The 16,291-nt window shown below is 34.3% G+C and overlaps 2 protein-coding genes across 2 annotated transcripts in view; one reads left to right on the top strand and one right to left on the bottom strand.

Moving 5' to 3' along the window:
* LOC117337506 overlaps positions 1-1,380 on the top strand; it is a 30,849-nt gene extending 29,469 nt beyond the window's left edge. Inside the window, exon 8 of the mRNA XM_033898515.1 lies at positions 446-1,380. Coding sequence (XP_033754406.1) covers positions 446-614 — 169 coding nt within the window. The 3' untranslated portion in view covers positions 615-1,380. The remainder of the gene's footprint in view (positions 1-445) is intronic.
* Positions 1,381-8,599: 7,219 nt separating this feature from the next.
* LOC117337839 (kinesin-like protein KIF15) lies at positions 8,600-11,901 on the bottom strand. Its single transcript, XM_033898965.1, has 5 exons — positions 11,756-11,901; positions 11,211-11,282; positions 10,656-10,749; positions 9,556-9,687; positions 8,600-8,770 (listed from the first exon to the last, which is right to left on the bottom strand). Exons 1-5 carry the CDS (start codon positions 11,899-11,901, stop codon positions 8,600-8,602), a joined length of 615 nt encoding a protein of 204 aa, XP_033754856.1.
* Positions 11,902-16,291: the final 4,390 nt, after the last annotated feature.

A 16,291-nucleotide genomic window follows, 5' to 3' on the forward strand; every position in this document is an offset into this window, starting at 1 on the left:
TGTCACCTAGATTGAATTTATACTGATAATAGATAATACACTCAAACAAGCGTTTAATTGAAAAAACAACACACATATATATAATGACGTGCCAAAAACGTTTACATCCTCTATAGCTTTATTTGTAGTCCTAATTTAAAGGTGTCAGCGTTTCGTTTTTTCTTCTTCCCATAGTACTTTTTTAGGGAAAATGTTTGGCTCTTTATTGCCACCCAGCCCAATTTCTTCAGATCTGATCATTTTCCAAGGTCGATAAATAATTGTATTCACCTAAAAACAGGTTGATAATTGTATTATACATAATTTTATGGTGCGTTTTCGCATGTCGGCAAATCATCGTATACACCTGAAAACAGGTTGATTATTTACAAAATACGTGATTTTATGTGCAGCTGTGTAATTTGCTAAATTTCTATCAAAGATTGTTTATAATTATCTGTATCAGGTATGACGCTATGAAATGCAGAGTGTCCGGAGCCACTGGTGTGTCCTACTCCATTCTGACCATTACCTTCTTCCTCGTACTCTCTACATGCCGACAGAATCGGATTGTTTTAACTCGTGTAACTCACAATCATGTGTTACGTGGTCTGATCACGTGCTCAAGCTGCTAAAAGAAGACAGACTCTATCAAATTGATGAAATGGTCCAACACGTGTTTTTATTCTTTTTTATGTAATTGGGTTACTTCGGCACGTGGTCAGATTATCCAATCGCGTTGGTATTCAAGCAGGTAATCGGATTCATCTATTACTGATTGGACATGTATGTCACGTGGTTAGGTCCTTTTGTTCATAAAGAAGGAAGCGGTGTTTACCTAATCGGTAACAGCCAGTGTGTGTTCAACACTTCTGTGGAAAACAAAAGATGCCAAATATGTGAAAATACAAATACTTGCGCAAATCAGGAAAACACAAAGCAAAATACATATTATGCATAATGAAGAATTATGCTATGCAAAATGTTCTGTTTCGCAAATAGATCGGAATTCGGTAATCATATTTTTGTAAGCATACTTTTCGTGTTTCTTTTTGATAAGCTTTTGGTTTTAGGAGATAATATAAGTTTCAATGTTGTATTGTACAAATAAAGTAAGATATCTAAGCAAATATTGTATCGAAAGCAATGTACTGTAACTAGTTAGTATCAATGTGTGAGAGTGAATGAATGTGTATCCTGTATATACCATACATTTTCAGTCATATCATCTAGTATCTTCATTGTAGTTATGCAGATCATATTTTGTGTGAAAGAGATACAATTATGCATGGAAATATATATTCAGAAAGAGGAAACATAGAATTTTAAATAGTATTAGCTCCCTATTTTGCAATGAACATCTAGACACGTGGACTTATAAAAAATAAATAAATACCTTAAGACAACCTTTTTAATTTTTATTTTTATTTCGTTGACATGTCATATATCAGTGAAAATATATAATTTGAACAGCTAAAAATGATTATGACATTTGATTATTTCTGTTGGATTTTTTTTCTGACTTTATCCGTAGTAAGACCAACTGTATCTATCACAATACCGTGTACATGAACATATTACATACTGCAAACCTACATATTTTAGCGGTTATCCTATTTCAGCGCACTTCACATTGATTAATTAATGTCTACTTAATTTAAAGTTTATATCAGTAATATCAACAATTTCCAGTGCTTAATGTTTGCGATAATCTTATCTTTGCGATTTTCCTCATTGCGCAAATTAAGGATCTTTGTAGCGATGGATAATTCGCGAAATTTGTATGTACAGTTATTATAGTAGAATACCGTTGTATTTGTGTTTACAATGATCTCAGTATTAACAGACACAAGAGGTCGATGAATGAATGATAATAAAACATAGTTATATAAGAGTTACCTATGTTTTACGTGCAGTTTACAATAATCATATTTAATACCCCGACAAATCTTCATTAAAACTAAAAACTAAAGTTAAAGTTTTACATACAAATATTGTGATCTCATTTTCTCTAACAAGGCTCGTATGAAAGTACCATCAAACTCATCTCGGAAGATTTCTGACTTTGTGAGCGATGTCATTTATAATGTACTTACAATACTCAACATCACGATGCTGTTTGATACGCAAGACCAGCTTTAACGCAAGCGCATATTCATTCTTTTTTATGCACAGTGTATGTACCATATTCGAAATCGACATTGCTTATGACAAACAAAGGTTAATCTAGTTTGGAATGTAATCATTGGTGTTTTATACATTGTATGTATCAGGAAATGAGGATCGATACGTTATCCAAAATCTATCGTAATACATGTACACATCTTTATGGTATGTCTACTTAAAACATACTACACGTTATCAGAAAAGAGCTAGACCACAATTTTCAAGTTGCTTACATTTACCGCAAAGTGCTATATTCTTAATCATTATCATTCCAGCTCAGTTTTATGCTGAAGGTTTGGTTAACTTATTCTTCATCGTTGGATTTCATAAATACAGTGAAACCCGACACCTCTGAATCAATGTGTTGGATATGACAGTGTGTCGGTGGAGTCAGTATGGGCAATAACGGTTGAGCATCTCATCGTTCTGAGGGTGTTACATGCTGTTGTTAAAGTCACTGGTCAGTTAAGTCAGTATGGGCAATGACAATGGAGCATGTCATCGTTCCGAGTGTGTTACATGATGTTGTTAAAGTCAGTGGTTGGTTGAGTCAAGTTTCAATGCTCCTTGTTTTTGCGACGTGCCAAACATTTTCTTTTGCCGAAACCAATGTTAATGAAAGAAATAATTTTCAACTTGGTGGTAATAGTTATTTAAATATTTAGTTTTTTCTTTTTTCTGAAAGAAACCTTCAATTTTTTTATTAGATGTTTTCGCCTAAATTGAAATCGCGATAAAAAACAAAACGTAGATTCCAGATGTCTTATTTCAACTAGTAAAAATACTTCTTTAAACAATATAAATATTAAGATAATTCTATCGGACAAGAAATTTATTATTTGACCTTATAATAATTCTTTCTGTTTACTCCCATTGGTGTTTTCATGACTATTTCGTTATAACAAATCAAACCACAGCATTGCCATTTCATCAATATATTATGTACTTGAATCACAGAAAATAAAACAATTACCTACAAAATTATCAGTCTGTGTTGCATTTGGAAGGTTCCATAATCCTCATCAACTTGTCTGGAAAAGTGTTTAAAGTCAATTTCAAACTTTGGTTTGTATCAGATCTATTCAAACAAAATTGGACTTCATCAGAAATATTCTGACAATTTTGTTCTTCATCAGACATTTCCAGACAATTTTGTTCTTCATCAGAACTGTTCAGTCAATTATTGTCTTCATCGAAACTGTTAAGACTATTTTGGTTTTCTTCAGAACTGTTCAGACAATTTTGGTTTTCTTCAGAACTGTTCAGACAATTTTGGTTTTCTTCAGAACTGTTCAGACAATTTTGGACTTCATCAGAATGTCCAGACAATTTTGGGCCTTCGTCAGAACTGTTCAGACAATTTTGTCTTCATCCGAGATGTTCAGACAATCTCAATCTTCATCATCATGACAGTTCAGACAGTGACTTGCCGACCGTCCATAAAACACCTGGACGACTACAAATAATTTCTCCATTGATATATGAAAATCTAGAGCTGAACACTCTGAATTGGCGTTACCTTATCACAAACGTGAATCTGTAACCATCGACGAAGATTTTGAAAACAACGTAACGAAGCCATAATCTTAACTCAAGACCGATAAACGAGGGCAGAATATGAACAAAATTTATAGATTTTTTGAAAAAGTACAAGAATAAGAAAAGGCAAAAGTAGTCAATAATTTACTGTTACTTTGATTTCAGTGTTACGTCCCAACGTCTACTATATCACTACTATGTCACTACTATCTCGCTGTTTGTCTCCGACTCCCCTGCTAATTGTCACTCCAATTTCAATGATATTGGATAAAACAAATGTATAAATGTCGTAATTTGTCTCCAGAAACAGGGACCACTTTGGACGAGATTTAGGAACTGGATTTTTTTTTTTGCTAATGCCAGTAATGGTTTTACTAAAAATCTGGTGAAAATTCTCAAAACATACGAAAATCCTATCCATATTCTCTAAAACCCAGAAATTAGAAGACAACATTAATTAATGACACAGATTTTTTCTCTGTGCTGACTAGATTTCAACTTTATTCATTCTACTATATTGTTTCCCTTCTGCTTATATCATAAGTCTGTGTCAAGTGTAAACTGGAGGTCAAGGCGAGGTTCTTGTGCACATGAACCATATCTATCATTTACATGTGTCAGATCCAATCTTGAAAATGCCTCCAGTGCTCCAGGCTCCGTCCATAACATAAAGTTAACTCTTCTGGTTTTATTCTGGATAACTCACCGTCGTTCATGGATATTATCAAAGTATTGGAAATGAGATGCTAAACCCTTAAAATATGAACAATTTTTTTTTTTAAGTATTTGACCCATTTGATATCCAATACAAGTTCACTCATTTCATTCCAGCGTGTTCATAGCAAGATCATAATTACCCTTGGTCTAATGGTTATCTAGAATTTGAACAAACTTGGGAGCCATTCATTCCAGAATGTCAATGTAAATTAAGACTTTTAATAAGAAGTTTTTAAATATTTTTTTTTACAAAATCATCATAGGCTACCCATGCATGTGACCTTGAAAGTAGATAGATAAGCATGCTGGTAGCCCAGTATCAGGACCCTTGGCTATTGAGAAGTCAATTAAATACAACAAAATTGACCCCCGTGACCTTGAAATTAGGTCATTTAAAGCCCTTTTCCCCAGCATGTCAATGACTGTTGAACTTTAAAAAAAAAAAGATTTTTTTTATCAAATATTTCATTTTTTGACCCTTGTGCCCATGAAAGTAGATCGAGGAAAGGTGTAGCCCTTCATACCAGCATGCTGGTAGCCCAATATAAGGATCATAGACACTTAGTTATTGAGAAGTCATTTAAATATCTTCAGAAATGTGATCCCTGACCTCGGAAGTACCCTTCATACCAGCATGCTGGTAGCCCAATATAAGGACCCTTGGCCTCTTGGTTATCGAGGATCGTAGCCCAATATAAGGACCCTTGGCCTCTTGGTTATCGAAGAGACATTTAAATATTTAAAAAAAAAGGTGATCCCTGTGGCCTTATACTTGTACCATCTAGGCCTCTTGGTTATTGAGAAGCTGTCACTTAAATATGATCATATATGACCCCTGTGACCATGACATTGGTTCAAAGTCATTCATTTAAACACTTGGCAGCCCTTTGTCCTAGCCTGCTATTTATCAAACAGCCTCCTCCTAGACCATTTGGGTACCGAAAAGATTTTTAAAGTAAAATTTTGACGACGGACACCATACCATGGCATGAGTTCACTTGGCCCTTTGGGCCAGCGGAGCTAAAAACAAAACAAATCACAAAACTGATTCATCAATATTTTACTGTTTCACATGACATTCATCAATATTTTACTGTTTCACATGAAATTCATCAATATTTTACTGTTTCACATGACATTCATCAATAATTTCCTTTCATTCCACATGAGATACTCATGTATACTTTCATTCCTATACAGCATCTAATATAATGCATAATTATTTGCATAATTAATTGCAAGATATTATACAATTTTACTATCACTATACTTTTATATTAAGGAGTATGTCTACATACGACAATGTATGTAACACTGTGTGTTTTAAAGACAATTAGTACCTTGTGGTACATATCTAAAGTTTACAGTGTGATCAGCACTTTTTTTTCGAGAATCGACCAAACTGACATTATGTTTTTTGTTCTGGCGAGCTAAAAACAATAAAAATTCCACATATCAACAACATAAACATTAACAAATAAGACTAAGAGAGAAAGGAAAGAAAGACAGATAAGAAGGAAAGAAGGAAGAAGTGATTACATGTGTTATAATATGGAGACATGTGAAGTTTGCTACTTAATTTCAAAAGTAGCAGGAAAGTTGGTCACCTGGACTAGATCCTATATATTTTATATATAAAACAGTCAATCTGACCAATTAAAATCAGATTGGACAATGTGACATCATCATCAGTTGTGCTAATGTGGCAACGACTGATGACGATGTCACACTTTCCAATCAAGAAACTTGAATGATGTTATAGGAGGACATATCTTTATGCCTAACATGAAAGCTATTGCCCAAGTTCCTTGAAAAACAGTGTTGAAATAATGAAACAAAAGAACAATAAAACACCAACAATTCAATACATTATGGTTAAGAGTTTCAACAAGAATTGAAAAACTAAAACGATAAGGAAATTACTGGAGTGTACCTGTGTGCTGAATCACATTCCATATTTCATTTAGGAATCATATAAAATTTATTAGTATCTAAAGCAATTTTTACAAAATCTGACAGAAAAGTTATATTTACAGTAAATTAACAAGGTCAATAATGGTACAACACTTTAAAAACATATTCATGATGATGATTTTTCTTATGGTTCTCATACACACACACACACACAAAGATGATTTTCCAATGATTCTCATAGATGGCACAATGTTGATGATGATTTTTCTAATGATTCTTATGGATGACATATCTGATACAGACATAAATCTACCAACTGATAATTTTCTTAAAAAAAAAAAAAAAGGAAAAGATTAATCAATTTTTTTATGAACATAATTTTGCAAAACTTGAATCAATCATTGTAAATTCTCTATATTTAATTTCCTTACACATTATTAAATAGTTTTCATCAATTAAGCTCAACTGAATGTACAAGTGATTTCTACACAAAGAAATGATTTTCCTACTAACAAAAGAAAACTATATATTTTAATGAATATCTCTAGAAAATGTGTTGGTACACAAGCATATGACTATCGTTTAAAACTTTCCGATAACAAGTTGTATCCTGGAACAACTGACCTTCTGACAGGGCTGGGAGGAAGAATGTCAAAAATATATCTACATATTAGAAAATTCAAGATGGGATATTATGACATAACATTTTTCTGCCATTTTATCAAAGTCATCTACTAATACATAAAAAAATCTAATACAATAGCATAACAATATACCTTTATCTTCCAATGATTTCAAGACAGATGGCGACAGATTAATTTACACTTAAAAATTTCATTTTACCAAAAATTAGAAGTAAAGAGAATGCAATGATTAATCACAGAAATGATTTAAGAGGAAATACCTTTCTCAATTGTTCTGGTTTTTCACAATTTTATTCTCTCTTCAAACATGTTGAAAATTTGTATAGTTGCTGGTTAGTCAACATTTCTATTTTGCAATATCCAAATCTACAAATGCATCATGGACATCCTTCCGCCACATACAGTTGAACTTTCTTCCAATGACCAGATGACGACGGACAAAAGTGTGACCTCAATAAGTCACTTGAGTCTTCGTCTAAGGTGATCTAAAAATTGACTTACAGCACTTCCATACAGTAATAATGGCTCTTTAAAAATCAATAATGTTTTGTGTATTTCAAAACATCTATCAATTGAGAAATTGACTCTGTTACTCCAAAGAATTTTTGGAAGAAAGTTTAACTGTATCATGTATGTTCAAATACATAAAAGTTCATACCAATCAGAGCAGGTAAGATGGAAAATAAAGAATAATCTTCAAAAAGTCTTCAGAAATCGGACTTCTATTCCATTACACTCATGCAAAAACAGTGATAGATCATTAAAAAAAACATAAATTATTTTTTTTAACAAGTTGAAATTAACTTAATCAATAAATGACATAAAATAATCTCGATATCATTCACAATTAAAACATATTACTATTCTCTTTCAACAACTTATACAGCAAAAGCAAAAACCTAAACCCGGTAGTTTATATGTATCAGAGATAGTTCTATGTTAATATGTATGTCATGAAATGGATATGGATAGATTTTATTTAAATGGCTTCAATGGCAAATGTTGTGATGATCATGATGTTATAAGTACATTGTACAATGAACTGGAAAGTTTTGACAATGAGATTGAGCACATTCTGTGTTTACACCAACATGAAAATTTAAGACAATAAATTTGAGCACCATTTTTGAAAAAAATAAAAATAAAAAGAGAAATAACAACCGATACAAAAATGAAGCATTTTCAATATGAATACATTTAACTTAAAACAAGGTTTTTAATGCCAATATGGAAAAAAAATCCTCTACTGTGCAACAGTAACAGGTTTTTTTCCTCTTAATTGTTTTACTTTTTACTGAAAATTTGAAGCACTGACTTTGCATTTTTAATTATTTTTTTTACCCTTTACTTTTCATTTCAACATATATTTTTTCGTGGTTTTACTCTATCCCAAGAAATACCAAACACAACAACCTTTATACTAAACGAAACAGAAATTAACATTTTGCTATAACATATTTAAAAGTTCCTGAATCAAATCATTAGAAACCTTCCTGAGATTGAAGTTGAGACAATAAATCTGCTAAGATTATGATAAATGTGGTAAAAATAGATCAAATGTCATAGAGATGAGAGAAAGTGGTCCCTGATTGGCTATATGTACACATACAATGTAGCACCTGTAGAAGGCGACCAGTCCGTCAGCTAAAGTCTCCCGACAGAAACATTCTTGGTTTCTCCTTTAAATCCTGTTCCTGTTTTATACTGTTAAAGGACATGAGAGGGATATTTTCTTTTTGAGTCCCTGATGCTGATCTGACCTTGTTACTCATCTTCGCCTCCTGAAGTTCTCTTTGGGTCTTCATCAGTTGCTGTGATGGGGAAAACAAAACAGGGAAAATGTATCAACATTTTGGCCTTTAATAATAATCTACATATATCATTACCAGTATTTTCACTACAACAGTACTCTGATTTTCCTGTGAAGACAAAAATATACAATACAATTGCAATGAATGAATGCAAAGCTCCCCAGCAGCAGCAATTACACCATGCACTCATTTTTTTAATGTATGTATAAGCATGTCATTTTGAAATTGTACGTCACATAACATCACTCCTAGACCTCTATTAATGATGTATAAATCAAATTAGAAGGGCGTGAGGTGCTTACTTTTGGACTAACAAGCTTTCCAAAAATGTCTTTGGGTGGGACGCAGATGCCGAAGTGGACGCCGGGGGTACAGCGTTAGCTCACCATTACTCATAACCGGTGAGCTAATAGTTGTACAACAATAGGTTTATAAAGAAGAAAGAAGGAATAAGTAGAGAAAAGAAAGAAGGAATAAGTAGAGAAAAGCTAAGTCTTACATAGAACCCCTAAAGGATCTCTTGTTTCTTTATATTGGCAATTATAATAAAGTGGATTAAATGGCATCAACAACCAGAAGCATAATAGAAACTGAATTAAAAAAAAAAATGAAAAAAATTTGTTTGGTTTTCTCTTCTTTGGAGTTACTACCCCTGATACATGTAATACATATCATTTAAAACGACTTTGGTTCCTGTTTAATGCATTGAATTTTACACATTTGGGGTATTCCTATATTTTCCTTCAAAGTCCAGAACGTTATGATCCCCAAGCTTGAGTACTTACCTCTCGGAGAGAAATATTTTCCTCCTTTAAACTTATAATGTGGTGAATCTTTTGTTTGGGGTTCTGATGCCCCAGGAGTGTAGCATTTTCTTTTGAAATTTCATCAATTTCAGCTTTCAAGGTTTTAATTTCCTGGAAAACAATAAATTGCAGACTTAAAAGACAAATAAAAGGATAAGATTTTATTCTCTCTGTAGTCTATAGCTTGGATCAGTGGTTAACAAGCATTCTCAGAGTATTGCTAAAACAATACATGTCCTCTACCAGCCCCGCTAAAAATAGTAACAGTGACCTTGACCCAAAAACCAATTTTCACCAACATATCTTGAAGCATGGCTGAGAAAAGTGCGGAAAATTGTGTAGACTGACAGCAGATGGACGAGGAGGAAACCTGTAACCCCCCCCCGTTACATCGGTAGGGGAATAATAAGGACTTTCTACCTATTTTGCGGAATAAAGCCTTATAAATATTCCTGTATACAAAGGAATTTGTTTGGTATTTATTTTCGTGCTATATTTGATGATTATGTATCAGAATGTATAGCGAAAATAAATCTTGTGCAATTACTGCCAACTAAACAATAGAATATTTCCAAAATATAGTTAAAATTGTATCTCTCATTGCACTTTGGTTGCATAGAGATCTGGAGGGGCCACATTGGAAATGTTATCCCAAAGACCCAAGACCTATTCAATATTCATCAGCCAATCAAAAATGCCCTTCCAGGTTTCTGACAGTAGTTTCTGGTGAGGTATTGTGCTAAGTGCCAAATGTAGAGTCGAGACTACCTTGGATTGATCTAAAATTCTCTGCTCCTTATTTATATCTGGTAATTCAAAGTATCTATACCCTTTATGATTGTGGCCTCTAATGAATCCTTTATCCCAACATATGAGAGACAAGCAATCTTACTGGTTGATGAATGACCTATGCAAATCAGAATCAGAATTAGAATTATTATCTTAGATCGATTCCAAAGGGGTCTACATCAGAACTCTAGAGAAGTGCTCAGAGTCCTGTGATTTTACTGTTATGCAATTCAAATTTAAAATTGTTAAAACCATTAAATTCTGTAAGGTTACTTTGATATTAGACATACCTCACAACATTGTAGACGTTCATTCATTAACCTCTCCTTTTCTTCCTTCAAGTCTTCATTCTCGTTTGTGTATTTCTTACCAAATATGATCAGTCTGAAACAAACAAAAATAATACAAAGTCACACCTGTTTATTTCACTGCTGTAATGGTATTACAAGATTTTTTTTAGCAAAATCAGCATTATTTTGAGGTGGGGTTTTCATGTAGTAGCTGGTAGCTACCTCATAGTTACCCCACTCAATAACATATTGGAGACATGTTATCTGGAACAATTAGGGTAAAACCCGAAAACACAACCTCAGAAATACAGCAAGGAATGTCTGAAATCTCAGCTTCCTGAGAAATACAAACCACACCTGATAGGAATGAATCAACTTGGCAGAAATAAGCACAATTAATCTTTACTGGATTGACCCCCCCCCCCCCCCCCCCCCCCCCCCATTTACAGTAGCAACAAATATTACTTGGCATTTTCATCATTTTGAAATCATTTGATTGAGTCTATGGCAAAATTAGCATTAAAAGCCACACCAACATCTGTTATAATCATCTACCTTTCCACCTCGCCCTCCAGGTAACGGTTGCTGTCTGTAGTGGTTTTACATTCCTGTGTTATCATGTCAAACCTGGAAAAAAAAAAGATATTTTACATATCAACAAGAGTACCAAGAGGGCGAAACAATACATCAAATGCCATATACAGTTACATACTATCTTCCCTTGAAATGATATTTTCATCACCTTATGTGTGGTTGTAGGTGGCATGCTTTAACCATCACCTCTTACCACAAAGTCAATGTTAAATTTTCTAACAGTTTGGGGAATACTAGTAATCACGAGTTACTCAAGTATTCTCCAACTCATTTAACACAACTTGATATCATGATTATAAAAAAAAAAATGTAGGATCTCGAGACAAAATTAAAACAATGATATAACAGTTCAATAAAAATGCCTCTCAGGGAAAACAACTATTAACCAAGGCTGTTTTATATTGTATAACCAAGCTGGGTTTATGTTGATTTAACCAAGGCTGGTTTATATTGGTATAACCAAGCTGGGTTTGATTTAATCAAGGCTGGTTATATTTTAGTTTTACCGTTTCTGAAGCTCCAGGTTTGCTGTGTCTGCGTCTCGTCTGCGTCTGTCCTGTAGTTGTACTTCATCTCTAGCGTTCTTCAGCTCAAGACGACATGCCTCAGCCACCTGGCCAATCTCTTTCACCCTAGAAGACAAGTTAAACATTGTTTTGTTCACATAAAAGTTGAAGTTCAATTATAAAACTTTCCAAAATCACATGAAGAAAACAGAAACAGCACAAGGAAGCAGGGGTTATTGATGATTGTGATTAAATCAGTCTGATATCAAGAGGATTTTTGCTCTTATCATTGCTAAATTTGATACGACGCCATGTTTACTTGCTTGCTTTCAAGTTATTCTCACAATCAAATTTTTATCTTTTTAGGCTTTTTCAAATACATGCAGCAAATGCTAGATGCAAAGTATGGTAGAACACATCTCATTCATGGGAGAGTGATGTAAAATGTTTAATTATACAGATGTTCAGGACTGGTAGAGCCTTGTATGAGAGGTACAAACTGTGATACACACCTCTCATCGTGAGAAATCCTCTCACATTCTAACTGGTATTCCATCTCCTTTTTATTCGTTATGTGTTTCTCCAGTTCTGTTTGCATGCCTTCTGTTTCAGCTACCTTTGCCTGTGTTAAAGTTATGATACAAAAAATTAAGTACAACAGCTAAAACCAATCCTAAAATAAATCATCTTGGAATTTATACAAACTGCCCATGGACTCTCTTTTGAATCAAAATTGACCTCAGAGAACCACAAAGTTTTTTGCCCTATGTTTAAAATCATACACAACACGTCAATCACCAAAACATGTACTGATGAACATAGCGTAGTAACTTTACAATTTTTTTTTTAAAAATCCAAAGGTATTATATATATTGAGATACTCTCATTGATTAAAAAATAAAGTTGGTTGGAGAATAATCATTATGATTCTCTGGAACATTCACAAGGGAACTCTGATCAATCGATCTCCATAATGATGACCATCTAAATTCTAAAACAAGGGCTACCATCAACCTTTTCTTGGGTATATCTGCCAATGGTAAAGAGGGGTAGGCCGCGTTTAACCCTTGACAAGTGAACGATGTGAAATTTTAACATTATGTACTTACAGACAGGTTTTTGATTTCCTCATTCTTCTCCTTGCGACCCATTTCGTATTCCTCAATGATCTTGTGTAAACTGGAGTTGGACGTTTTTAGAGTGACAACAGTTAAGGATTCATGACTTAAAAGATTTACAATAGTCAAAAAGCTAGATTTAATACAGCCTGAGAAATTAATTCATTTAATAGCTAAGTACATATACCAGGTACTGTCAAACCCACTCAAGGGAGCAAATAATACAATGAATTCCATTACAATGGAACCCAAAACATAGTTTTTTTTAGCACATGTTCAACTGCTCTATATCCCAGGTTTTTTCTCTGTGGACTTTTTGTCACCATTAATGGACCCTGATCCCTAACAGAAATTATTGTAAACCAATTTTCCAAATTTGGAGTTTACTCCTATCAGAATATTTCCTTCAAAGTTCACTTATTTTTTTTTCTTCTCTGTATAAAGCAAAAAGTCCCCATCCCAAACCAGTGAAAAACAGTGAATCTGAGTACTTTTACTTGCTATCTGCAGGACTTAGAAAAAGATTCTCAAAAATCTAGAAAACTAGGAAACATCTACAAGACATGGAGGCCACTGTTCCTATGCAGAGCTTGGGGATATTATATTATAATAGTGCAACCTATGAATCTGTTGAAGGATCCAGAAAGTGTGATATTGATTTGAAACAGGACAAGGAACATTAAGTGTTAGCATAAACAATGCGAATATAACCGAATGTACACTAACTCCTTCTGTACACATTAAATCATTAGACATCAGAGAAAGTGTTCTCGTATCATTCATGACGTCTTAGGATGTCGAGGTAAACACGACTTCTTTCCTTTATGACGTCATTAGGATATCACGAAATATGTCAAACAATGTCAGGCAAAAGTGGCAATCGAACTAGGCCGAGCCCTTAAGGCATTAAACCTTATTTACCAAGTTTGAAGACAATCCGTTACCACTTACATGTTGCAGTATGACAGAAGGACAGATTGCCGACTGGACAAACCCAAATTAATGTTATGTGCAAAGACCAATCCAACAGCTATCATGAAATTTGAATGAGTAAAGAAACAGATAGAGGTCTCCTCCCAAACAATAAAACACTGTCTATGATGGCCACTTGTTTAAACTCACAATGTTACAAATTCATGGCATATGAACCTCTATAAATACCACCTGCCTGTCCAAAGTTGGAAAAAAGTAATACAATTAATAATGTTTGATACCAAAACAATATTCTCTAAGTATCATCAAACCACTTAACCAAAATGGTGATGAAAGGATGGACAAAATGTAATAAATGCCATTTGCATCAGCCACTCTCCACCCTTGGTCACCTTTATAAAAGGCCAAAGGACCAACTGGCCTTCCGAAGCTTATGATCTAGATAACATCTGATAAAACACTGGGTATTTACAGTAGCAATACTCTTGATTTTCGTAGACACAAAAAGGATATGTATCCAGCTCCTCCATCAGCCATTCCTGTTCCTTGGATTCCTCCTGGTTTGAGTTGATGATCTCTTTAATCCGATCGTCCATCTCCGTGATTTTCTGGTTGTGTGATGATTCCCTCTCTTCCAGCTGGAAATAGGAATACATAATTACCTTATATTATAACTAGAAATGTCTGCAACACATAACACTGCCACTTGATACCCTGAAGCACAACAATGTCAGAAGTATACTTGTAATCGACCTTTGTATAAAGTTTGACCCCGAAACACAACAATGTCAGAAGTATACTTGTAATCGACCTTTGTATAAAGTTTGACCCCGAAACACAACAATGTCAGAAGTATACTCGTAATCGACCTTTGTATAAAGTTTGACACCGAAACACAACAATGTCAGAAGTATACTTGTAATCGACCTTTGTATAAAGTTTGACCCCGAAACACAACAATGTCAGAAGTATACTCGTAATCGACCTTTGTATAAAGTTTGACCCCGAAACACAACAATGTCAGAAGTATACTCGTAATCGACCTTTGTATAAAGTTTGACACCGAAACAACAATGTCAGAAGTATACTCGTAATCGACCTTTGTATAATGTTTGACACCGAAACAACAATGTCAGAAGTATACTCGTAATCGACCTTTGTATAAAGTTTGACCCCGAAACACAACAATGTCAGAAGTATACTCGTAATCGACCTTTGTATAAAGTTTGACACCGAAACAACAATGTCAGAAGTATACTCGTAATCGACCTTTGTATAAAGTTTGACACCGAAACAATAATGTCACAAGTATACTTGTAATGGACCTTTTTATAAAGTTTGATGAAAAATCTATGAAAGAATGTTGTTAAAACTGGAACAGTTCTTGATTTTCTATATTTAGCAACAGTGACCTTGGCCTTGACCTTAGAAGCCTGAAACACAGCAATGTCAGAAATATTCTCATGCTCAACTGTTTAAAGGTTTGATGAAAATTTGTTTAAGAATGAATTTGCTAGGTGTTAAAATTGAATTGGAATGGGATTGACATGGGCAACACTATATGCTCCCCCCCCCCCCCCCCCCCCCCCCCCCATTTTATGATGGGTGCATAGAAAATATCTAAATTTTGACCAATCAGGAGCCTCTGTTTGGTGGCCATCTTGAATCCTGTACCAGTATTTTTTTTAAAATGAACATTGTCAGGTAACCATCCCTCCCACTATGTTGCATTGTGATCGGCATCAAATAGATTATAGAACAAAAGTTTTTACTGGATATGATTTCAGCCAATTAGACGGTTATAAATAGCAGCCATTTAGTGTTTTCATCAAATTAACACTGCCATTTTCTTTAGTATAACCCAACCACATGTACACATCAATTTTCATCAAAATCATACATTTTTTTCGACGTATCAGAAGCCTCCATTTGGCAGCAAGCTTGAATCGTAATTTAGCACTTTTTTTTGTTTAAAATGAGGGCTGTTTTGTTATCACCCTTCCTATCAAGTTTCATTGAGATCCATCACATAAAACAAAAGTTATTACTGCATATGATTTCAGCCAATCAGAGGCTGTAGCGGCCATCTTGGATATTTGATCCGTGAAAAAAGAGTAAGGTGCACAACAAGACATCATATTTATTATGTATACAAAGTTTGGTGAGGATCGCATCAGCAGTTCCTGAGATTAGCTAGTTAAATTGCACTGGGTGGGATGCGACAGGACAGGATGTGGCGCGACGGGATGGGACGGAACTAGACGGACATAGGTAACACTATATACTCCCCCATTTCATGACAGGGGTATAATTACAGTATGTTGTCCCGTACAGTCCAGCTGAAAACACAGAGAATGACTAGTTGGTGAGACAAAACCTAGCAATAGGCAGAATAGTGTAGGTGGTAAACCAGTAACTAACTATGGCTGACAGAATGACTTTAGTCATGGAGATGAAAGCTAGCAATAGGTGGAGTCGTGTAGGT

The sequence above is a fragment of the Pecten maximus genome, chromosome 11, assembly GCF_902652985.1.
Source record: "Pecten maximus chromosome 11, xPecMax1.1, whole genome shotgun sequence".
Classification (NCBI taxonomy): domain Eukaryota; kingdom Metazoa; phylum Mollusca; class Bivalvia; order Pectinida; family Pectinidae; genus Pecten; species Pecten maximus.

Bases quoted from the DNA above. Each gene is read 5' to 3' on its own strand.
- LOC117337839 (XM_033898965.1), bottom strand. From the start codon at position 11,901: ATGTTTAACTTGTCTTCTAGGGTGAAAGAGATTGGCCAGGTGGCTGAG. The intron at 9,688-10,655 runs GTATGTCTAATA...ATTGTTTTCCAG, and splicing joins AACGTCTACAATGTTGTGAG to GAAATTAAAACCTTGAAAGC. The intron at 8,771-9,555 runs GTAAGTACTCAA...TCCCCATCACAG, and splicing joins AAAATATTTCTCTCCGAGAG to CAACTGATGAAGACCCAAAG.